This window comes from Pantherophis guttatus, chromosome 1, assembly GCF_059756535.1.
Source record: "Pantherophis guttatus breed Tessera chromosome 1, ASM5975653v1, whole genome shotgun sequence".
NCBI lineage: Eukaryota > Metazoa > Chordata > Lepidosauria > Squamata > Colubridae > Pantherophis > Pantherophis guttatus.
In genome coordinates this window covers 341,457,452-341,483,198 of record NC_142063.1, presented here as the reverse complement: position 1 = coordinate 341,483,198, position 25,747 = coordinate 341,457,452, and the positions used below count along the sequence as shown (strand labels likewise).

Sequence of the window (25,747 nt, the reverse complement as noted above, 5' to 3'; positions counted from 1 at the left end):
CTCCCCTCCCCCTTCCCTTCCCTCCTCTCCTCCTTCCCTTTCCTTATTCTTTCCTTCCCCTCCCCTTTCCTTCCCTTCCCTTCCCCTCCCCTCCTTCCCTTCGCCTCCCCTCTTCCCCTTCCCTCCTCCCCTCCTTCCCTTCCCCTATTCTTTCCTTCCCCTCCCCTTTCCTTCCCTTCCCCTCCCTTCCCTTCCCCTCCCCTCCTTCCCTTCGCCTCCCCTCTTCCCCTTCCCTCCTCCCCTCCTTCCCTTCCCCTATTCTTTCCTTTCCCTCCCCTCTTCCCCTCCTTCCCTTCCCCTATTCTTTCCTTCCCTTCCCCTCCCGCTTCCTTCCTTCCTTCTTTCCTTTCTTTCTTTCATTCCTTCCTTCCTTCAAACAAGAAAGCCCACCCCCAACTCCTCTCTTGCTTGTCTCACTCCAGATCATCCACTTAAAGCGCTTCCAATTTGTCAACGGCCGCTGGATAAAATCCCAAAAAATCGTCAAGTTTCCTCGTGAGAGCTTTGACCCAAGTGCCTTCCTCATGCCACGAGACCTGAGCTGCTGGCCGCCAAAGCTGCTGACGCCGCAGGCTGACGATCCCGCGGAGCCCCTGATTCTGCCGGAGGAGTGTCGGAGGACGGAGCAGCGGAGTGGCACTGTGGCCGGAGAGGGCGACGTCCTCACCCGGAGCCCTTCCTCTCTCAACACTTCGGGCATCTTAAATACTATTAGAGGTAGGAATCTGGGGTCTTGTCCCGGAAGGCGTCAAAACAAGAGTTACTTGGTCCCCATTGGAAAGGGATTCGCAAGAAGTCCTCAACTTACAACCATTTCCATGGTTAAGCAAGGCGGTCATTGTGAGTCACACCCAATTTTACTGTCGAAAATACATCATCACCTTTTAACGACCCCATAATCCCTTGCGGGGTGGAGTCTGCGCAACTGAATTGAGCTGAGTATTTACTGGCCGGATGCCCTTCCTGTCTCCAATACGGAGTTTTGTTCAGCAGAGATATTCTCATCATGCCCAGAGAGAGAAATATCTGCCTCTACCTAGGATCAAACTCACAGCCCCCTGATTGTGAGGCAAGAGCGCCACCTCTAGGCCACTGCATCACTCCCAATTGTCGTAAATACAAGTGCCAGAATTTTGATCACATGACTGGGGGAATGCTGTGACAGGCGTAACTACGAGAACCGGTGGTGAATCACTTTTTTCAGAGCCATTGTAGCTTCCAAGGGTTGCTAAATGAATTGTTGTATTGCGAGGTTATCTGTGTACCAACTCTTGAAGCCAACTTATAGCAGGACTGTAAAAGGAGGCTGTGAGTATGTCTCTGCATGAGTTATGGCTTTGGTTGTCTGGCCCACCCACTCTAAAAGGACATCTTTCAGAGGAAACTAACATTCCTTTGTGAAAGCAGGTGCACTTCCCTAAATTGAAAGGAGCCACACGGTCTCCAAACGTCCCATTGAAGCAACCCCAAAGAGACTGGAAGGAGGGGGGAGCATGCAGCAAGCCGATTCCTGTCTCTCCCTCACACCATCAATCCATTCACATCAGCCAGGGGTGAAATTCAGCAGATTCTGACAGGTTCTGGAGAATCGGTAGCGGAAATTTTGAGCAGTTTGGAGAACCGGTAGCGGAAATTTTGAGCAGTTTGGAGAACCAATAGCAGAAATTTTGAGCAGTTTGGAGAACCGGTAGTGGAAATTTTGAGCAGTTTGGAGAACCGGTAGCGGAAATTTTAAGCAGTTTGGAGAACCGGTAGTGGAAATTTTGAGCAGTTTGGAGAACCGGTAGCGGAAATTTTGAGCAGTTTGGAGAACCAGTAGCGGAAATTTTGAGCAGTTTGGAGAACCGGTAGTGGAAATTTTGAGCAGTTTGGAGAACCGGTAGCGGAAATTTTAAGCAGTTTGGAGAACCGGTAGTGGAAATTTTGAGCAGTTTGGAGAACCGGTAGTGGAAATTTTGAGCAGTTTGGAGAACCGGTAGTGGAAATTTTGAGCAGTTTGGAGAACCGGTAGTGGAAATTTTGAGCAGTTTGGAGAACCGGTAGCGGAAATTTTGAGCAGTTTGGAGAACCGGTAGTGGAAATTTTGAGCAGTTTGGAGAACCGGTAGCGGAAATTTTAAGCAGTTTGGAGAACCGGTAGTGGAAATTTTGAGCAGTTTGGAGAACCGGTAGTGGAAATTTTGAGCAGTTCCAAAAATAGCCACAGTTGAAAAAACACTAATCCATCTGCAAAGCACTCACCCGTCTCTTTCTTTCCAGCGTCGCCATCCTCCGCGAGGAAGTGCACATCCGGCTCTTCGGCCAGTAAAAACCTTAGCCCCACCAGTAGCCCCAGGACTATGGGCAGAAGTAAGGGGCGCCTTCGTCTCCCCCAGCTCTGTAAAAACAAACTGTCGAGCAGCAAAGAGAACCTGGACACGAGTCGAGAGAACGGTACCCAGCCAGATCCAAAGGCCACGTTGGACTCCCCAGGCAGGGAGCAGCAGAATTTGGGGGACGGTTCGGGAGAACCGGTGGCTGCTCAGGACAATGAGGGGCAGCTAACCAATGGATACCTTTGCAAGCTGAGCTCCTCCAGCAACCACAGTCTCAACGGTCACCTAGAAGCCCGCCGGGAAGAGGAATTGGTGGATGACCAAAGAGGAGAAATCTGTATTAATCCCATTTATAATTTATATGCAATTTCGGTAGGTGTCCAATTGCCATCCGGTTGAAGGCTCGATGAGTTTCTTCCCAGCTCAGATTTGGGCTGAGCCATTGCAAGAAAAGTCCAGAGGGGTGCACTGAAACCATCCCAAAGGGAAGAGCAGGGGGTTCAACAGTGTCTATCCAGGCTTAATCAGGGGTGGGATTCAGCCGGTTCAGACCAGTTCGGGTGAACCAAATGCTAATTTTACATCTGTTTCGCCGAACTGGTAGTTCGGCGAAACAGGACTGGCTGGCCCCGCCCACTCCGCCCCTCCCAGGAGTCTCCACGCAGCCCATTTTGGATGTCAGGTAAGTGAAGAGCCTGCGCAGAGGCTTTGGGAGGGCAAAAAACGGGCCTCCTGGAAGTTCCGGAAGTCTGGAAATGAGACCGTTTCCGGCCTCTGGAGCCTGAGGGAGGTCGTTTTCGCCCTCCCGGAGGCTCAAGAAAAGCCTCCGGAGCCTGGGGAGGGCGAAAAGCCTCCCTCCCCGTGATGCAGGAGGCCGAGTATGCCACGCCCACCATGGCCATGCCCACCCAGCAACTAGGCAGAGAACCGGTTGCTAAAATTTTGAATCCCACCCCTGGGCTTAATCATCAGAATTACAGGTAGTCCTCGACTTACGACTGGCAACCCTGAAGGTTCACTCCAGGGTTGACAACGGCCACAATGGAGCCCAAAATTTGAGCCCCAAATTTCTGTTCCTGAACAAAAGACAGTTGTTAAGTGAGTTTTTGCCCTATTTTACAACCCCTCTTGCCACAGATGTTCAGTGAATCACCACAGTTGTTAAGTTAGTAACGCCGTTGTTAAGTGAATCTGGCTTCCCCCCACCCCCATAGACTTTGCTTGTCCGAAGGTCGCAAAAGGGGATCCCATGACCCCCGGCACACCGCAACCGTCGTAAATATGAGCCATTTGCCAAAGCATCTTGAGTTTTGATCACAAGGAAGCTGCCGAGGTCGTAAATGTGAAAAACGGTCACAAGTCATTTTTTTTTACAGCGCCGCTTTAACTTTGAACGGTCGCTAAAACGAACTGTTGTAAATCAAGGACTAGCTGCGTCTGTACAAGCCGGTTGGGATACAAGGAACGGGTTTTCCGTCCATTGCCCTGCAATTTGTCAATCTGTCCTTCCTGTACGGTTTAACAGCGCAGTGTTCCTTAACCTTGTGGATATCCACTTTAAAAGTTGAAATTCTTATATCTTAAAGTCTCCCAGGTTGAAAAAACATTCATGACACATTAAACATTGTACGGTAGGCCTGGTTGCTTCTGTTTCTGAAAACGAAGCCTTGCCTTCGCTTTCTTTACAAACCTCAGATTACAGAAAGTCCTCAATTTATGACCGCAATTGAGCCCAGCATTTCCATTGCGAAGCAAGACGATGGTTGAGTGGCTTGCGCTTCGTTTTATGACCTTTTTGCCACAGTCTACGTTCTACGAATCACTGCAGTTGTTAAGTGGATCATGCGGTTGTTAAAGTGAATCCGGCTTCCCTCATTGACGTTGCTTGTCGGTCACATGAAAGGATAATTGTCATAAATACAAACCAGTTGCCAAGCGTCCCAGTGTTGATCATGTGACCATGGGGGTGCTGCCATGGCTGTAAGTCTGATTATAACCCACTTTTTTTCACTGCCTTTGTAACTTTGGTTGGTCACTAAATGAATGATTGTAAGTCAAGAACTACCTGTATTCCCTTGAAGAGAAAAAAAAAAAATCCATACCATCGCCATCTTGGATTTTCGCTTCCCTCACAAAGTCTTCTCCAGCATCACTCAGCTGCTGGAAGACAGAATTACAGATTAACAGAGTTGGAAGGGACTTTGTAGGTCATCTAGTCCAACCCCCCACTCAAGCAGGAGACCCTATACCCATGATGGCGAACCTATGGCACGGGTGCCACAGATGGCACGTGTAGCCATATCAGTGGGCACGCCAGCTCAGCTCCGGCGTGCATGTGCGCGCTGGCTACCTGATTTTCAGGCCTTTTAGGCCCACCAGAAGTAGGGAAACAGGCTGTTTCTTGCCTCCGGAGGGCCTGTAGGGGGTGGGGAAGGCTGTTTTCGCCCTCCCCAGATGCATAGAGAGGATCTGGAGCCAGGTGACAAAGAAAAATGGGCCTATCGGGCCATCGTGTGCCAGGAATGGGTTGCGCACGCATGCGCAGGGCAATTATGGGTGTGGGCACATGCGCACACAAACCTCCCCCACTCCCCCCTTCCTGGAACACGATGGCAAAAAGGTTAGCCATCACTACCCTACACCATTTCTGACAGATGGCAGTCCAGTCTCTTCTTGAAAGCTTCCAGTGATGAAGCTCCCACAACTTCCGAAGGCAACTTCTGTTCCATGGGTTGATTGTTCTCACAGTCAGAAAATTTCTCCTTATTTCCAGGTTGAATCTCTCCTTTTTCAGTTTCCATCCATTATTCCTTGTCTGGCCTTCAGGTGCTTTGGGAAATAGCTTGACCCCCCCTCCTCTCTGTGGCAGCCCCTCAAATATTGGAAGATTGCTATCCTGTCTCCCCTGGTCCTTCTCTTCACTAGATTAGCCATGCCCAGTTCCTGCAACCGTTCTTCGTATGTTTTAGCCTCCAGTCCCCTCATCATCTTTGTTGCTCTTCTCTGCACTTTTTCCAGAGTCTCAACATCTTTTTTACATCATGGCAACCAAAAGTGGATGCAGTATTCTAGGTGTGGCCTTACTAAGGCTTTATAGAGTGGTATCAGTACCTCACTTGATCTTGATTAAATCCCTCTGTTAATGCAGTTTAGGATTGCATTGGCCTTCTCGGCTGCAGCTGCACACTGCTGGCTCATATTTCATTGTCCACTAAGACCATCTCCTTGAGCCTTCTTGCTCATCATTGCCTACTGGTGAGAGTGTTTATAGAAGGCGGCTGGGTCTTGAGGAGCCTTTGACATGCCTGAAAATGAGAAGACACAATGTCTACGGAGATTCTCAATCAACCCAGGTCACGTTTGTCCCAAAGGCGCTTTCCAAAAAGCAACTGGTTTTTCTTGGGGTTTGTTTTTTTCCTTGAAAACCTTTCGCTTCTCATCTAAGACCTGAAGCAGCTTTTTGGATGAGAAGCGAAATGTTTTCAAGGAAGAAAAAACAACAACACCCGAGACAGTCCAGCTGCCTTTTGGAAAAAGCACCTTTGAGAAGACACCACCTTTTAAAATGGTACCTCCATCGCACCACGATTAATTCTCCTTTCCTCTGGCAGAAAGGATAGGATGGAGGACATGAATCACTGGATAACCTTGGTGTCTTGGCTCTCTTCTCTTCCAGTGCCATTCAGGAATTATGGGAGGAGGTCATTACGTCACCTATGCCAAAAACCCCAATGACAAATGGTACTGTTACAACGACAGCAGCTGTAAGGTAAGCCACTTTGCCTTCCGAGAACACCTTCCGTTACATAGGAACCTCAGTGAGGTAAAATGAGCCACCATGATTTCAGGACATTGGATGTTATCATGATATACCATATTTTTCAGAGTATAAGATGCTCCGGGCTATAAGACAAAGAGCCTTGGTAGTACAGTGGTCTAAGGCACCCTGTTATTAAGCTGGTTATTAAGACCAGATGCCTGCAATTACTGCAGGTTCGAATCTCGCCAAGGCTCAAGGTTGACTCAGCCTTCCATCCTTTCTAAGGTAGGTAAATTGAGGACCCAGATTGTGGGGGCAATAAGCTGACTTTGTATAAAATATACAAAAGTATGAAGGCTATTGCTTAACGCATTGTAAGCCGCCCTGAGTCTCCGGAGAAGGGTGGCATATAAATCAAATAAAATAAAAAAAAAAAGAAGATGTACCTAACTTTTTGGGGGAGGAAAACAAGAAAAAAACAATCTGCCTCTGCCTCCCAGCAATTTGCCTCCTTGCAGCAAACAGCCTGTTTCAGTTTCAGTTTCAGTTTCAGCACAGCCTGATTAGCACAAGGGGGAAAAAAATCTGCTTCTGCCTCCCAGCAATTTGCCTTCTTGTAGCAAACAGCAAATAGCCTGTTTTAATTTCGTTTTCATTTTCAGCACAGTCTGATTAGCAGAAGAAAAAAAAATCTGTCTCCCAGCAATTTGCCTCCTTGCAGAAAACAGTGGAGGCCAATGGGGCGCACGGAGGCGGCAATTATCAATGGCAATCCCTGCAGGCTAAAACAGCTGATAGTTAGGAGGCCGATCCAACCAACAATCAGCTGCTTGTGCTAATCAGGCTGCACTGAAGCTGAAACTGAAACGGGCTGTTTGCTGCAAGGAGGCAAATTGCTGGGAAGCAGAGGCCAGAGGGTGGAGGCCGGCGGGTGGGCAGGGCTACATTCAGTGTATAAGATGCAAATTTTCACCCTCTTTTAGGGGGGAAAAATGCGTCTTATACTCTGAAAAATACAGTCCTTTTGGCCCACCAGTGCAACAGAAGCCTGTTTCTGGGTGCCCATCATTCGTCTGTCTCAGGAGACCTTGAGTTGGATGAGGTTCTCTTCCACTTGCGTTGCTCCATGTTGAAAGTTGGTGGTGGCCCCTTGTGGATTTGAGACAAGTTGGTCTAGACCAGGGGTGGGGAAAGATGGCTCTTTTATGACTTGTGGACCTCAAGCCCCAGAATTCCGAGCCAGCATGGGAATTCTGGGAGTTGAAGTCCGCATGTCATAAAGGGGCCATCATTCCCCAGCTCTCATCTAGATTGTCCTGTACTTAAGGTAATAAGCCACAGGATATTTGTTGTTCTTATAGGATATTCCAGATCTCTGGGTCTGGGCATTCTTCCAGGGGATGTATCCATGTATTTTACTGCATCCTGTCATTTTCCAAGGTTTCCACCAGGATTTGTTTGTTTGTCTATATCCCAACCTTTATTATTTCTTTACAAATAACTCAAAGCGGTGAACACCTGTCCAACACACCTTCTCCCTCCTATTTTCCCCACAACGGCAACCCTGTTAGGTGAGTTTGGCTGAGAGAGAGGGACTGGCTCAAAGTCACCCAGCCACCTTTTTTGTCTAAGGTGGGACTAGAACTCACCATCTCCTGATGTTTGGCCTAAAGTCACCCAGCCAACTTATATGGCTAAGACGGGACTAGAACTCACAATCTTCTGGTGATTGGCCCAAAGTCACCCAGCTGACTTATATGGCTAAGGCGGGACTAGAACTCACCATCTCCTGGTGATTGGCCCAAAGTCACCCAGCTGACTTATATAGCTAAGGCGGGACTAGAACTCACCAACTCCTGGTGATTAGCCAAACTCACCCAGCTGACTTATATGGCTAAGGCGGGACTAGAACTCACCATCTCCTGGTGATTGGCCCAAAGTCACCCAGCTGACTTATATGGCTAAGGCGGGACTAGAACTCACCATCTCCTGGTGATTGGCCCAAAGTCACCCAGCTGACTTATATGGCTAAGGCGGGACTAGAACTCACCATCTCCTGGTGATTGGCCCAAAGTCACCCAGCTGACTTATATGGCTAAGGCGGGACTAGAACTCACCATCTCCTGGTGATTGGCCCAAAGTCACCCAGCTGACTTATATGGCTAAGGCGGGACTAGAACTCACCATCTCCTGGTGATTGGCCCTCAGTCACCCAGCTGACTTATATGGCTAAGGCGGGACTAGAACTCACCATCTCCTAGTGATTGGCCCAAAGTCACCCAGCTGACTTATATAGCTAAGGCTGGACTAGAACTCACCATCTCCTGATGTTTGGCCTAAAGTCACCCAGCCAATTTATATGGCTAAGACGGGACTAGAACTCACAATCTTCTGGTGATTGGCCCAAAGTCACCCAGCTGACTTATATAGCTAAGCGGGACTAGAACTCACCATCTCCTGATGTTTGGCCTAAAGTCACCCAGCCAACTTATATGGCTAAGACGGGACTAGAACTCACAATCTTCTGGTGATTGCCCAAAGTCACCCAACTGACTTATATGGCTAAGGCGGGACTAGAACTCACCATCTCCTGGTGATTGGCCCAAAGTCACCCAGCTGACTTATATAGCTAAGGCGGGACTAGAACTCACCAACTCCTGGTGATTAGCCAAACTCACCCAGCTGACTTATATGGCTAAGGTGGGACTAGAACTCACCATCTCCTGGTGATTGGCCCAAAGTCACCCAGCTGACTTATATGGCTAAGGCGGGACTAGAACTCACCATCTCCTGGTGATTGGCCCAAAGTCACCCAGCTGACTTATATGGCTAAGGCGGGACTAGAACTCACCATCTCCTGGTGATTGGCCCAAAGTCACCCAGCTGACTTATATGGCTAAGGCGGGACTAGAACTCACCATCTCCTGGTGATTGGCCCAAAGTCACCCAGCTGACTTATATGGCTAAGGCGGGACTAGAACTCACCATCTCCTGGTGATTGGCCCTCAGTCACCCAGCTGACTTATATGGCTAAGGCGGGACTAGAACTCACCATCTCCTAGTGATTGGCCCAAAGTCACCCAGCTGACTTATATAGCTAAGGCTGGACTAGAACTCACCATCTCCTGATGTTTGGCCTAAAGTCACCCAGCCAACTTATATGGCTAAGACGGGACTAGAACTCACAATCTTCTGGTGATTGGCCCAAAGTCACCCAGCTGACTTATATAGCTAAGCGGGACTAGAACTCACCATCTCCTGATGTTTGGCCTAAAGTCACCCAGCCAACTTATATGGCTAAGACGGGACTAGAACTCACAATCTTCTGGTGATTGCCCAAAGTCACCCAACTGACTTATATGGCTAAGGCGGGACTAGAACTCACCATCTCCTGGTGATTGGCCCAAAGTCACCCAGCTGACTTATATGGCTAAGGCGGGACTAGAACTCACCATCTCCTGGTGATTGGCCCAAAGTCACCCAGCTGACTTATATGGCTAAGGCGGGACTAGAACTCACCATCTCCTGGTGATTGGCCCAAAGTCACCCAGCTGACTTATATGGCTAAGGCGGGACTAGAACTCACCATCTCCTGGTGATTGGCCCAAAGTCACCCAGCTGACTTATATGGCTAAGGCGGGACTAGAACTCACCATCTCCTGGTGATTGGCCCTCAGTCACCCAGCTGACTTATATGGCTAAGGCGGGACTAGAACTCACCATCTCCTAGTGATTGGCCCAAAGTCACCCAGCTGACTTATATAGCTAAGGCTGGACTAGAACTCACCATCTCCTGGTGATTGGCCCTCAGTCACCCAGCCCATCTAAGGCTGGAGTAGAACTCATGGTATGCCAGTTTCTAGCCTGGTGCCTTAGCTGCTAGACTAAAGTTGCTATTTCCTGCAGGGTCCTTAAAATAAGCTGCTATACCAGCCTCTCTGATCCCAAACAATCTCCAGTAATATTAGGACGCTTTCAGCAGTTTTCAACATTTTCTAAATTTTAAATTTTTGAAGTAATATTGTATCATTTCGAGGACTGTTCCCTAATAAGCCCCTCTTCTCCTCCTCTTCCTCCTCCATCATTCAGGAATTGCATCCCGACGAAATCGACACAGATTCTGCCTACATCCTTTTCTACGAACAGCAAGGAGTGGACTATGCACAATTTTTGCCAAAGATTGAGGGCAAGAATATGGCGGATACCAGTAGCATGGATGAAGATTTTGAGTCCGATTACAAAAAGTACTGTGTCTTGCAATGAGCAAAACGGGTTTTGCAAAGGTTAGTCCGAGGAGGTTGCAACCACAAGGCTGGCAAAAAAAAAAAAAGAAAGAAAGAAAGAAAAGAAAATAAGGTTTTTACTGAGCAGAAGAGCTAGATATAATTTTTATTTTTATTTTATTTTTTATTTTATTTTCCTCCTGTGACCTGAAAGCACAACTAAAGAAAAACAAAATAGGGGGAGAAAGAGAATACTCTAATTAAAATGAGCATTTATCAGATGGCATTTGCTTTGGTTTCCCATTCTCTTGCTCCATGCCCAGAGGGTGGGGGAACACCCATCGGTTAAATTGTTTTATTTTGCCTTTAGCCTTCAAACTGGCTTGACCTCAGCAAACTAGGACTAGATGCATTTAAAGTTTTGGAAATAACTGTAGTCTGTTCGTTCCTTTGACCAATTTGCTCTTAGAGACACCTGAAGTAAGTTGGGGTTGGGGAGAAAAATGACTTTTGGGGAAGCTCTCTTCCGATTGCTAATGATTAACTTGTAGTGTTGTCTGACAACATGAAATTTCTACCTCCTTTTTCTGAAGTTTTATTCCATTTCCGCGAGGAGAAGAGGCACACGCAGACGGCAGGCACAAGCTGCAGAAAATTCCCCCAAACTTTCCCTGCTGTTCATTTTCTCGCTTGATGTATTCATTAGCAGTCCCTTTCCGTCGCCTTGAGAATAAAGTTTCCTGTCTTTTTTTTGACCTTGTGGAATTGTTCCAACCTTTTTGGCTTTCAGAGAGGTTTCAGAGGAGCTCCAGCAGCCTGTCAGCGCTTGAAATGGCTGGAGATCTGGAATCTGAGACAGCTCCAGGCTGTTGCTAGGGGCAGGGAGTGGGCTAATTATGTCTATCCATCTCCACTTTGGATGGATTGGGATGTTCTAGGAGCCAAGTGTTTCTCCATGTACTAGAGCAGTGTTTCCCAAACTTGACCCTTTGAAGATGTCTGCACTTCAACTCCCAGAATTCCTCAACCAGGCATACTGGCTGGGGAATTCTGGGAGTTGAAGTCCATGCATCTTAAAATAGCCAAGTTTGGGAAACACTGTACTAGAGGGTACTTGGGTAAGAAGTCTGCCCTGGTTGTGAAAATATTTTGCAAATGTGGTTACACTGTCTCCTCAACTTACAACCTTCATTTCACAAGAATCTAGCTCCTGACTTTTTAGTGTATTGATCTGATCATTGTTGAGACCGGGAAAGTCAAAGCAGGAATCTGTTCCCCAATTCAATCCAACTCAACCCAGCCCTACACAAGTCAGTCCAATGCAACTCAACCCAACCCAATGCAACTCAACCCAACCCAACTCAGTGCAACTCTACCCAACTCAAAGCAATTCAACCCAACCCAGTGCAACTCAACCCAATCCAATCCAAACTTTAAATCCGAGAAACAATGGAGCCTGGTTGAGTGTTTGAGCCAACAGTGTATCAGTGATGGCTGATGGGAAATGCGTACCCAAAGGAGGACTATAGGCAGGGATGTTCCTGAAGGAGAGAGATCAAAAAAATCCAAGATGGTGTCGGTGACTGTGATCCAAATTCTACCCCCCCCTTTTTTTTAAAACTTGTATCACATGTGTGCAAGAGATGGGGCTTCAGAAGGGCAGTGACAGCCGCTGTCTTGATTTTTAGGACCCCCTCAAGCAGCCACCCCTCACAATGGAGATGGAGTACGGCCCCTTCTTCAAGACTCCTAGCACCTATCCTTCATTTGTGTCAGACCTTTTGAAGGGGAAGAGTCCTCCCAAATCTCGTTCTCTCTTCCTTGATTGGAGGGAGTGCCAGTCATGATTTTTTTTTTTTTGTTAATTTGCACTTTAAAAATAATAATAAAAAGGTAGCAGAGTTCATTTTCAGTGCTTTTGGGATAGCCGTGTGCATGCTTGGGTGCGTGTCCTTTCCGTTCCTTTTCTTTCAAAAAGCAAAGTTAACACGTCTGAATGATGACCGTCGGTGTCCATTCTGCCACCCAACTTGGCTGTGCTTTTGATCAGCCAACGGAAGGATTTGTCCCCCGGAAGGAATGTTTATACTTCAAACCCACTTTAGGCATCTTGTGGGTTTTGAACCATCTCTTGATAGAAATTCCCCTTTTTTTCTGTTCTTGTAGGTCAGCCAGAGTCAGAGCAGAGCAGTGAGGTGGGTGGCTGCATAAATGTAATAATAAAATGAAAGAAGGAATTAAACTGGCAGCCATTTCCAGCTTCTGGAATGGAAATGGATTTAGAGAGCCAGGATAATGAGGGAGCTATGGCAATGTTCCCATTTTCAGGTGAGCTCTCTTGAGAATTCGAAAATCCTTCCTAAATCTACATTTATTAAGCCAAGCCCTAAATCAGACCACCCTACCCCCCTCCTTATTCCTCATCTGCCCCAATCAGATGATTAAATAAGGTTGATCAGAGGTTAGGATAAATCATCCACTTCTTCATAAACGAAGCTGCTGAACCAACTCGTAGTGATAACAGTGAGATTTTAAAAGAGCAGCAAAGGTGAGTTTTGCCACTAATTTGGGAGATCTGTTGTAGGACTATGCTATTAAAATATTGGGAAAGAAGGATTTAGTTGAACAAGTGACTTCTTTATGCAAAATAAAATCTTTAATCTTACCAGGGAGAGGTCAATAACTAGCCTTCCTCCTAACAAGCTAGATTTCTCATCTATATGCAGGGATTTATTCTGTCTTCTGGAAGAGGGAACGGTACTATAATCTCAGCCCACCACTGTTCTTTGAACTGGTCCTGTCAACCTTTCCCTTACTGAAAATCTGACAAAAATTCACATTATTTCAGCTAATTTCCCTGTGGTTGTTTCTTCCCTCACCCCCAAAGCAAAATTGCTTAGCTTTCATTGTCTTCTTCCAACTGCAATGCTTACAGTAGGCTTCTTAAAACTCCCTTTTTCCCCTGGTACCATTTTCTGGCAGTTCCAGGGCATCGTGGCTTCGTCTAACCTCACATTAGAGAAGACGATTAGTGTCTTCTTTTAAGAAGCTTGGCAAACATGGAGAAGGATCGCAGGGCCTGTTCTTTGGTAGGCGGTTTCTCAACTCCCAGAATTCCCCATCCGGCCTGCTTTTAAATGGGTGGACTTCAACTCCCAGAATTCCCCAGCCCGTAAGCAACACAGATCTTAATTCATGCCGAGTAGAGAATTCTGGGAGTTAAAAGTCCACCCAACTTTAAAACATGCTGGCTGGGGAATTCTGGGAGTTGAAGTCCACCCATTTTCAAGGCGCCACGGTTGAGAAACGCCACCGGAGAACACAACAGTTGACATTTGCTCAGGTTTTTTTTGTCTCTTTGAAGCTATTTGTGTCTGAGCAACTCAGGCATGCACTGTGGAACTTAACCCACCCAAGTGATGTGGCACCATCATCTGGTGGTTTCTGTGTGAGCCACCTTGTCACTCCCATTAGTGTGTGCATGTGTGTGAATGTTGCAGATGGGGTCATTTCAAACTCAGCTCTTCCACTGGAGCACGGCAGAAGGTCGTGGCGCATCCTAAGGAGAAGAAGGACCTAGTGTCTCTTAGCTCAGGGGTCTCCAACCTTGGCAACTTTAAGACTTGTGGACTTCAACTCCCAGAATTCTGAGAGTTGAAGTCCACAAGTCTTAAAGTTGCCAAGGTTGGAGACCCCTGTTTTAGCTTATCGTCCAGGAACAAGCCACCATAATCTCCTATGTAAAGTCCCATAATCCCTGACTGTGCCGATGAGGCCTTCAGGAAAGTGTAGCCCCTCAGTAGCTCCTGAGAACCAACTTCCCACACACACACCGGATTTTAATGGGTGCCACCACTCAGTTGTGTGATTAATAGCGCCACGTTCCTCTTTTGCCAAAACCAAGCCAGCATCTTGTTGAACACATAGTATGATGCCTGTCAACCTTGTGATGTACTTAGCGGGGTAGCCAAATCCTCCGGGTGGGTGGGGAGAGAGATTTTAACAATGCATTGGCCCCTAATGTCCATTATCTTGACCTCTCTGAGCATGGAGAAAATCCCCACTTTAAATACAGGAGGGGACGATCACCTCCGTCTCTCTTTGAAGGTCTTTCCATGTTTCTTTTGAAACGGTTTGGTTTCAACCCAGCATGATCGACTCGCCTCGTCTTTAAATCTGCCATGCTTTGTTACATTGGTTGTAATGATTAATATTTTTTTTTAAGAAAAAAGGTTAAATTAATTCCTAAATTTAATAGGAAAAATAAAACACAAAACGATTTAAGTTAACGGTTTAACTATATTCGCTCTGTAAATTATTGTATAAAACCTATTGACAATGCACTGAATTTAGAAAGACCGTGTACATAAGTACTGTGTAAATAATTTAAAGGAGAGAAAAAAAAAGTATTAATGTATTGGGATATGAACTGTATTAAAAAAAAAAGTCCAAGTAACTGTATATGGAGTGAACTTGTCTATCTGTAAGTATATTATTCAAGCAAATTAAATACTGTGGATGCAACTCACTCTGTCGACCGATTCATCATTGGAACATTTGAGGGGGCAGCTTCTCTATAAATTAAATTACTCATCAATTTTGATACCGGTAGGGAAATAACACCATGAGGTGACCTTCCTCCTGGGTTATCCATTACCTGAAAAACAAATCATGTCATTCATTCATTCATTCAATTCATTCATTCATTCATTCATTCATTGAATTTATGTATAGATAATCCTCAATTTATGACCACAATTGAGCCCAAAATTTCTGTTGCTAAGCAAGATAGTTGTTGAGTGAGTTTTGCCCCATATTACGACTTTCTTGCCACAGTTGTTAAGTGAGAATCACTGCCAGTTGTTAAGTTAGTAACACAATTAAGTGAATCAGACTTCCCCATTAAGTTTACTTGTCAGAAGGCTGCAAAAGGTGACCACGTGATCCCCAGGACACTGCAACCGTCATAAGTATGAGTCAGTTGCCAAACATCTGAATTTTGATCAGGGGACGCTGTAAGAGTGGAAAAATGGTTCTAAAGTCACTTATTTCAGTGCCGTTTTAAGTTTGGTCACAGAACAAACGGTTGTAAGTTGAGGACTATCTGTACAGTACTGCCAAACTCTTCTAGAGGCAATTTTGGGCGGCTTGCAAACATTAAAATTGGTAGACATTAAAATGATAAAAAAGTAACAACCATAAGAGTAAGTATGGTTAAAAAGTACAGTATAATAAATTTTAACAACTAGTGATCCTATGAATAAAAGTATGGATCGGTGGTGGGATTCAAATTTTTTTTACTACCGGTTCTGTGGGCGTGGCTTGGTGGGCGTGGCATGGCTTGGTGGGCATGGCAGGGAAAGGATACTGTAAAATCTCCATTCCCACCCCACTCCAGGGGAAGGATACTGCAAAATCCCCATTTCCTCCCGATCAGCTGGGACTTGGGCGGCAGAGAATAGATGGGGGCGGGGCCAGTCAGAATTTTTACTACCGGTTCTCTGAACTACTCAAAATTTCCGCTACCGGTTCTCCAGAACTGGTCAGAACCTGCTGAAACCCACCTCTGGTATGGATGTACTTATTTCATTTATGAACTCTGCAGCCAACAGGTGGCAACGTTTACTTCCAAATTCTTCCAACTTCCAAAAAGTTTGTCGTTAATTTCATGACATCTCAGGTTTCACTCTGTTGTTTCTTGACTTAGATAGAGTTGGAAGGGACCTTGGAGGTCTTCTAATCCAACCCCCTGCTTAGGCAGGAAACCCTACGTCACTTCAGACAAATGGTTATCCAACGTCTTCTTAAAAACTTCCAGTATTGGAGCATTCACAACTTCTGGAGGCAAATCGTTCCACTGATTAATTGTTTTCACTGTCAGGAAATTTCTCCTTAATTCCAGGTTGCTTCTCTCCTTGATGAGTTTCCATCCATTGCTTCTTGTCCTGCCCTCAGGTGCTTTGGAGAATAGCTTGACTCCCTCTTCTTTGGGGCAGCCCCTGAGATACTGGAAGACTGCTATCATGTCTCCCCTAATGCTTCTTTCCATTAAACTAGACATACTCAATTCCAGCAACCTTTCTTCTTATGTTTTAGCCTCCGGTGCCCTAATCCTCTTTGTTGCTCTTCTCTGCACTCTTTCCAGAGTCTCAACATCTTTTTTACATCGTGGTGACCAAAACTGGACGCAGTATTCCAAGTGTGGCCTTACCAAGGTCTTATAAAGTGGTATTAACACTTCATGTGATCTTGATTCTATCCCTCTATTTATGCAGCCTAGAACTGTGTTGGCTTATTTGGCAGCTGCTGCACACAGCTGGCTCATATTTAAATGGTTGTCCACTAGAACTTCAAGATCCCTCTCAGAGTTACTACTATTGAGCAAGGTACCATATATACTGTACCTGTGCATTTTATTTTTCTTGCTTAAATGTAGAACCTTCTGGAATCTTTTCTTTAGGAACAACACACCCCCCCCAAAGGAAAATGATGTTGCACATTTACATTCACAGAATAATTCCAGGTGAGATATAGGTGATCTGTGGCTTTCTCACTACAGGTAGTCCTCAACTCAACAACAGTTCATTTAGTGACCATTTGGAAGTTTTCATGGCACTGAAAAAAGTGACTTATGACCCTTTTTCACACTTAACAACTTCTGCGGTATCTCAGTGGTCACCTGCTTTTCAGAGGCTGCCAAATGTAGGAGCCTGGATAGTTCAACAGACAGAGCACTGTAATTTAACACCAGCTGTCTGCAATTAAAGTAAGATCGAATCTCGCCAGGCTCAAGGTTGACTCAGCCTTCCATCCTTTCTAAGGTAGGTAAATTGAGGACCCAGTTTGTGGGGGCAATAAGCTGACTTTGTATAAATATACAAAAGTATGAAGGCTATTGCTTAACGCATTGTAAGCTGCCCTGAGTTTCCGGAGAAGGGCGGTATATAAATCAAATTAAAAAAAAAAAAATAGCACTCTTGTCTGACTTCCTGAAGGTCCAGGTGTGTCCCACAAGAAAGAGCACATCCGATTCTCAGGCAGCCCCTTCCCCAAAGTCACACAAGATTGGGCCACACTTTCGAGAATAGCTGCCAGGTGTTGGTGAACCCTGGCACATCATCCCAAAACTTCGTGGCACCTTACCTTCGAAATACATCATAGGTTCGCCATCACTGATCTAACGAGAAAATGAATGTGAAAAGGTTCTTCTAAGAAAAGAAGGGAAAAGAGGGAAAAAAATGAAGAGAAGAGAAAAGAAGAAAAGAAAATTATATGGAGTGGAGTAGAGTAAAATAGAATAGAACAGAATATTGGATTGGAATGGAATGGAATAGAATGGAATGGAAGAAGAGGAGAAAATATGGAGTAGAGTAGAACAGAATATTGAGTTGGAAGGAAAGGGAAGGGAAGGGAAGGGAAGAGAGGAGAAAATATGGAATGAAATGGTATAGAAAATAATAAAACAATAAAATAAAACAGAACAGAAGGAATGGAATGGAATAAAATTTAGAATAGAATAGAATAGAATAGAACAACAGAACAGAACATCAGAACAAAAAATGGAATGGAATAGAATAGAAAACAGAATTAGAATAGAATAGAATCTACTGAGAATAGAACAACAGAACAGAAGGAATGGAATAGAATAGAATAGAAAACAATAAAATTAGAATAGAATTAGAATAGAATAGAATATTAATAGAATTAGAATAGAATAGAATAGAATAGAATAGAATAGAATAGAATAGAATAGAATAGAATAGAATAGAATAGAATCTATTGAGAATAGAACAACAGAACAGAAAGAATGGAATAGAATAGAAAACAGAATAGAATTAGAATAGAATTAGAATATCTATCTATCTATCTATCTATCTATCTATCTATCTATCTATCTATCTATCTATCTATTGGTTCGATTTATATGCCGCCCTTCTCCAGAGACTCAGGGCGGCTTACAATGTGTTAAGCAATAGCCTTCATACTTTTATATACCTGCTTAGTAGGGCTTTCGCCCCCCCCAAGCGGTGTTCTTTTTTATACAAAGTCAGCTTATTGCCCCCACCAACCGGGTCCTCATTTTACCTACCTCGGAAGGATGGAAGGCTGAGTCAACCTTGAGCCTGGTGAGATTTGAACTCGCAGTAATTGCAGGCAGCTGGCAGCTAAGTGCTACTTAACAGCACTTTAGTTCGCTGCACCACCAAGGCTATATATATATATATGTTTTTCTTCTAGCCAGGTTTTCCCTACGTAGCCAAGGTTTTTTTGTAGCTCCAGCTCAGTAGAATCTCATCTACTCGGTTCTGGGCTTTTTTCTTTTCTAACACTTAGCAAGCTCTCACTGCTAGGTGGGAGACCTAAATAGATCCATTTCTAGCTCGTTAGCTGTCATCAGTAGGCCACACCCATATCCTCCCTGTAAAGGCATAGTATCAATTTTATCAACCTTGGCTACGTAGGGATCAACCTTGGCTACGTAGGGAAAACCTGGCTAGAAGAAAAACACATATAAACCCTACGAAGAAGAAAATTGATACTATGCCTTTACAGGGAGGATATGGGTGTGGCCTACTGATGACAGCTAACGAGCTAGAAATGGATCTATTTAGGTCTCCCACCTAGCAGTGAGAGCTTGCTAGGTGTTAGAAAAGAAAAAAGCCCAGAACCGAGTAGATGTGATTCTACTGAGCTGGAGCTACAAAAAAACCTTGGCTACGTAGGGAAAACCTGGCTAGAAGAAAAACACATATAAACCCTACGAAGAAGTAAGGAAAATATATATATATATATATATATATATATATATATATATATATATATATATATATATATATATATATATATATATATATATATATATATATATATTAATAGAATAGAATAGAATAGAATAGAATAGAATAGAATAGAATAGAATAGAATAGAATAGAATAGAAAGAATAGAACAGAACAGAACAGAACAGAAGAACAGAACAGAAAAAAATGGAATGGAATAGAATAGAGTATTTGGTCAAATGTGATTAGACGCACAAGGAATTTGTTTCTGGTGCAGAAGCTCTCTGTGAACAAAGCAATAAAGTAATAATCATAATGATAATAATCATAATGATATTACCAAGAAGAGGGGATAGTAAAGAAGAAAGATAATAATGCTACAACCATATAACATGGGCAAATGTCTACAGACATTAGAGAGCTGGAATGGCTGCCCAAGCAACTGGGTGAAAATATAAATCCCAAGGACAAAAAATATAGTATAAATAGGAAAAGAGCCAAATCACTAAGGAAGAGACAGACATTTATCTAGGAACAATATAGATAGTCCTCGATCCATGTCCACAATTGGGACCAGCATTTCTGCTGTTAAGCAAGTCAGTTGTTAAGTGAGTCATACCTGATTTTATTATCTTTTTGCCACCGTTAAGCGAATCACTGCAAGTGGTAAGTGAATCGGGCGGCCGTTAAATGAATCCAGCTTCCCCCACTGACTTTGCTTGTCGGAAGATGGCGATCACACGACCCCAGGATATTGCAACCATTGTAAATTCATGCCGGTTGCCAAGCGCCCTAATTTTGATCCCATGACCATGAGGACGTCCTAGCGGTCATAAGCGTGAGAACAGATCGTAAGTCACTTTTTTCAGTGCCATTATAACTTCAAGCAGTCACTCAAGACATGGTCAATCAAGGGCTACCTGTAAGTGAGGAAGTTTGGCATAAGGTGCTTTTTCAGGAGGCAACTGGACGGTCTTGTTTTTTTTCTTTTGAAGACATTTTGCTTCTCCTCCAAGAAGCTTCTTCAGCTCTGACAAGATAGTGAGATGTCTTCAAAGAAAAAAACAAGGAAGTCCAGTTGCCTCCTGAAAAAAAGCATCTTTGGGACAACCATGACTTGGATGGCTGAGAATCTCTAGAGACTTTTAGCTATACCATTTGGGATGAACCCCCTTTGAATGGTGTGGGAGTAGGAATGGATTTCCATGGGGAAAAAAATTGCAGAGTACAGGAACCATTTTCACTACTCAGGTGACCCTGAGGACACAGATAAAACTCCCAAGTGTTTCAAGGACCCTCTAAAAGGATGCAAATGACCAGCTGTCTGCAAGGAATATAAATCCTTCCATTCCCCACCATCCAGTCAGAGCTGAAGAAGCTTCTTCGGATGAGAAGTGAAACATCTTCAGAGAAATGTCTATGGAGATGCTCAGTCATCCAGCTCATGTGTCAGCACTCCAAACTACATTCGTTCCAGTGCTGACATAAGGAGGAGAAGAGGGGGCATCTGGCAAGAGGACGCTTGACTTTTCACCTACTTATTTTCCCTGAAGATAATATCGCCTAGGAGATGAGATGGGAGGGGGGACATTCCTGGGAGCTGAAGTAGTAGATACGGGGAGAGTGATTTGGAAGATGGCCAATGAGATGCAGAGAATTGGGGAACGGAAAGGGAAGGTTTGGGGTCAGGAAGTCAGTGTTGGCTACGACATAATCGGGGACAGATTGTCGTGCTTAATAAATGAAAGATTTCATCAAAGACTATTTGTTTGGAAATGCAATTTATTTGAAGACGTCACCGAAACCTGACATCATGGTTGTCCCAAAGGTGCTTTTTTTTCAAGAGGCAACTGGACTTTCTGATTTTTCTTTGAAGATGTTTTGCTTCTCCTCCAAGAAGCTTCTTCAGCTCTGACTGGATGGTGGAGGAATGGAAGGATTTATATTCCTTGCAGACAGCTGGTCATTTGCATCCTTTGAGAGAGTCCTTGAGGCCACTCGGAGGTTTATCTGTGTCCTCAGGGTCACCTGAGTGGTCCAAATGGGTGTGGAGCCTTCTTGGAACTGCAATCTACAACACAGTCCTTTCAACAGTTCCAAGAAGGCTCCACACCTGTTTGCACCATTCAGGTGACCCTGATCTTCAAAGCAAAACCCAAAAGTCCAGTTGGCTCTTGAAAAAAGCACCTTTGGGACAACCATGACCTGTATGACTGAGAATCTCTAGAAGACCTTTGCAAAGGCTACTAAAAGCATCAACCCAGCAAAGATTTCCTCAGATACCTTCAAGAGAAAAACAAGAGAAGAATCCATCTAGATATTGGAGTGGAGACTCTAGAAAGAGTGCAGAGAAGAGCAACAAAGATGATTAGGGGACTGGAGGCTAAAACATATGAAGAACGGTTGCAGGAACTGGGTATGTCTAGTTTGATGAAGAGAAGGACCAGGGGAGACATGATAGCAGTCTTCCGATATCTCAGGGGTTGCCACAAAGAAGATTTGGGGGTCAAGCTGTTCTCCAAAGGACCTGAGGGCAGGACAAGAAGCAACGGGTGGAAACTAATCAAGGAGAGAAGCAACTTAGAACTAAGGAGAAATTTCCTGACAAAACAATTAATCCGTGGAACAACTTGCCTCCAGAAGTTTTGAATGCTCCAGCACTGGAAGTTTTTAAGAAGATGTTGGATAACCATTATTTTTTTAAAAAAAAATTTGATTTATATGCCGCCCTTCTCCGGAGACTCAGGGCGGCTTACAATGTGCTCAGCAATAGCCTTCATCCTTTTGTATATTTATACAAAGTCAGCTTATTGCCCCCACAAACTGGGTCCTCAATTTACCTACCTTAGAAAGGATGGAAGGCTGAGTCAACCTTGAGCCTTGGCAAGATTCGAACCTGCAGTAATTGCAGGCAGCTGGTCTTAATAACCAGCTTAATAACAGGGTGCCTTAGACCATTGTACTACCAAGGCTCTTGGCTCATTTGTCTGAAGTGGTGTAGGGTTTCCTGCCTAAGCAGGGGGTGGGACTAGAAGACCTCCAAGGTCCCTTCCAACTCTGTTATTATATTATATTATATTATATTATATTATATTATATTATATTATATTATATTATATTATATTATATTATATTATATTATATTATATTATATTATATTATATTATATTATTATATTATATTATTATATTATATTATATTATATTATATTATATTATATTATATTATATTATATTATATTATATTATATTATATTATATTATATTTTCAGTGGACAGCAAACATGATGGTAGGGAAGAAAGGAAAGGAACAGCTCAATTCCTATTTTAGCTTAGGCTCTCAAAACAAGGCACTTGTCCCCACCCAACAATTGTGTAAACCCCGCTGAAGAAACTTGAGTTCGATAGAAACACAAGTCAGGGGATTCCTTCTGATCTCAAATGAGTTCACATCTTGAGAGCCAGATGGGAGATTTTGTAGGAAGCATCTGTGCAAACAACGGCACAGATTGCATCTAGATGTTAGAAGTTAAACTTCCTTAGAACAGAAAAAAACAACCCAAGGAGATATAAATATGTATATTAATCCAATGTGTAATTAAGCTTTGGAATTTGCTACCGTGAGATGTGAGGCTGACTGCTGTCTTGGCCGGCTTCAAAATCAGGATTGGACTGATCGATGGAAGCTGTCGGGATCAAAGGCTGTTAGCTTTGAGGGCCGTCGGACTAACTCTGAAGGCCATCTGCTGAGACATGAGTGGGCTTCTTTGTGCAATGGTTGTCCATTGTGAGTGTCAGGGCTCCAAGTAACAACCCCAACGAAAGAAAACTCCAAGGCTTAAGTTTCCTCAAGTTCCATTTTATTAGAGATGTCATATTCGCACATCTGGGAAAACCCGAATCTGAAAGTTTCCAGGTTTTCCCCACTCAAAGGAAAGCTCAGGTCCCTGCCCAGCACCCACATGGTCCAATCAAAGCACCGTTCCAACTGGAGATGCCTCCCAGTCACGCCACTCCAGGTGCAGGGCAAGATGTCCTTGACTCCCTGAGAAAGGAATGTTATTATGACTATATATCACCCTGGGTCCATACAATCCCCCCTCCCAATTTCCCACAGTAGTAAATGTGGCAGGCCTGAAGATCCAATGAAAAAGATGGCTTCCAGGCCTGACAGGGAGAACAGATGGGTGCAGCCAACCAACTGCACAAGGAAGCCCAGCCGATGGCCTTCAGAGCAAGGGTGAAATGCTACCGGTTCGCACCGGTTCAGGGGAACCGGTAGTAACAAATGCTACTGATTCATCCGAACCGGTATTTCCGACGATCAGCTGTGCCGCGCGATTTATATTCGCTAGAAAGCAGGAAATTGCACGGCGCAGCTGTTTCCCCCCCCCACTCGCTGTTCTACTTACCTTCAAAAGGCTCCTTTTTCCGCATGCGGTGCGCGTTTGGTGTGCACTGTGCATGCATGTGCATCATGCGTTTGGTGCGCATTGCAGATGCATGCACATGCAGTGCGCATTTGGCACACTATGCGCACACATGGCACATGTTTGGCGCGCACCACGCATGCACAGGCAGCAACCCGCGGAGGATTTCACCACTGCTTCAGAGGCAGTCAACAATCATCAAGACTAATAGCCACTGGTCCCCATAACTGGCTTAGGATCTGGTTACTTACGGGACCGCCTACTACCATCAATAGCCTCCCACCGACCAGTACGCTCCCACAGAGAGGGGCTCCTCCAGGTGCCGTCGGCCAAACAATGTCGGCTGTCGGCCCCTAGGGGGAGAGCCTTCTCTGTGGGGGCACCGACGATCGGGAATGAGCTCCCCCCAGAGATACGGAGGATTCTGGATCTGCGCACCTTCCGCCGCGAGCTGAAGACGCTTTTATTTCATCAAGCTGGCCTCGCCTAAATCTTCTCCCTTTTAAGTGTAACTTTTAAATTTTTACTGTATTTTAAAATATGGGTATTTTAAATTATGGGTATTACTTCAGCCAAATTTATTTAATTCATTTTATTCGATTTTAAATTTTGTATATCTATGTGTTTTATTTCATGGCTCTGCACCGCCCTGAGTCCTTCGGGAGTAGGGCGGTATAGAAATTCAATAAAAACTAAAAACTAAAACTAAAAACTTCCATGAATTGGTCTAAGTTTTTTTTTAAACCCACAAGTGCTTTTCCCAAAAGACAATTGGATCTTGTTGTTATTGTTTATTTGTTTATTTATTTATTGGTTCGATTTATATGCCGCCCTTCTCCGGAGACTCAGGGCGGCTTACAGTGTGTTAAGCAATAGCCTTCATACTTTTGTATATTTTATACAAAGTCAGCTTATTGCCCCCACAAACTGGGTCCTCAATTTACCTACCTTAGAAAGGATGGAAGGCTGAGTCAACCTTGAGCCTGGTGAGATTCAAACTTACAGTAATTGCAGGCAGCTGGAAGCTAAATACTACCTTTAACAGTAGCATTAGTCTGCTGCGCCACTCAGGCTCCGCTTGTTGTTGCTGTTTTTCTTTGAAAACGTCTTCAAAGAAAAAAATGAGAAAGTCCAGTTGCCCCTTGAAAAAAAGCACCTTTGGGATTCTCATCCAAGAAGCTTCTTTAAGTTCTAAGAAGTATTCAGTTCAGAACTGAGGAAGCATCTTGCATGAGAAGTGAAATGTTTTCAAAGAAAAAAAAAACACCACAAAAGGTCAGTTGCCTTTTGGAGAAAAAAAACATCTTTGGGACAACCATGACCTAGTTCCGTGATGGCGAACCTATGGCACGTGTGCCACAGGTGGCATGCGGAGCCATATCTGTGGGCACATTACCGTTGCCCTAGTTCAGCTCCAGTGCAATGCGTGTGCCAGCCAGCTGATTTTCGGGCCTTCCGGTCCCACCGGAAGTCGGGAAATGGGCCGTTTCTGTCCTCCCCAGGCTCCAAGAAAGCCTCTGGAACCTGGGGAGAGTGCAAAACGGGCTTTCCGGTCCCACTAGAAGTTGGGAAATGGGCCGTTTCCGTCCTCCCCAGGCTCCAAGAAAGCCTCTGGAACCTGGGGAGAGCGCAAAAGGGGCCTTCCGGGCCCACCAAAAGTCGGCAAATGGGCCATTTCCAGCCTCCGGGTCACGGGGAAGGCCGTTTTTGCCCTCCCCAGGCTCCTAGAAAGCCTCTGGAGCCTGGGGAGGGCGAAAAACGGGCCTACTGGGCAGGGGTGGGTTCTAAATTTTTTTACTACTGGTTCTGTGGGCGTGGCTTATTTTGTGGGCGTGGCTTGATGGTCATGTGACAGTTCTTTAGGATTTAGCAGAGGTACTGGTCTACCAGGCTTTTAACTGCTTGCAGAGCTGTACCGGTCTACCCATTTATTTTGCAGGCACTGGTCTACTCATGTATTTTTGCAGGCACCGGTCTACTCATTTGTTTGCTTTTAACACTGATCAGCTGTAGGGCGGCCCTTTGAAGCCCCGTGGCAAGAGTTTGAACAGTTTTTTTCCCTCTAGTCATCAGCTGGGACTCAGGAGGCAGCAATAGATTGGGGGTGGGACCAAATAAAAGGTAAGAATAACGCGGGGGGTGGGTGGGGCGTAGGGTTGCCAGGTGTCCACTATTTGAGCGGGCAGTCCGCTTTTTTCACATTATGTTCATTATTTTTTTTTCACAAAATAGTGGACATTTTT

The 25,747-nt window shown here is 44.8% G+C and overlaps 1 protein-coding gene across 4 annotated transcripts in view; it reads left to right on the top strand.

The window, feature by feature from the left end:
- USP32 (ubiquitin specific peptidase 32) overlaps positions 1-11,052 on the top strand; it is a 217,121-nt gene extending 206,069 nt beyond the window's left edge. For all 4 annotated transcript variants that reach the window (XM_060693236.2, XM_087889985.1, XM_087889980.1 and 1 more), the window contains exons 31-34: positions 423-717; positions 2,259-2,686; positions 5,991-6,083; positions 10,164-11,052. In XM_060693236.2, the coding sequence (XP_060549219.1) occupies positions 423-717; positions 2,259-2,686; positions 5,991-6,083; positions 10,164-10,337 (990 nt within the window). In that variant the 3' untranslated portion in view covers positions 10,338-11,052. The remainder of the gene's footprint in view (positions 1-422; positions 718-2,258; positions 2,687-5,990; positions 6,084-10,163) is intronic.
- The last annotated feature ends 14,695 nt before the right edge of the window (positions 11,053-25,747 follow it).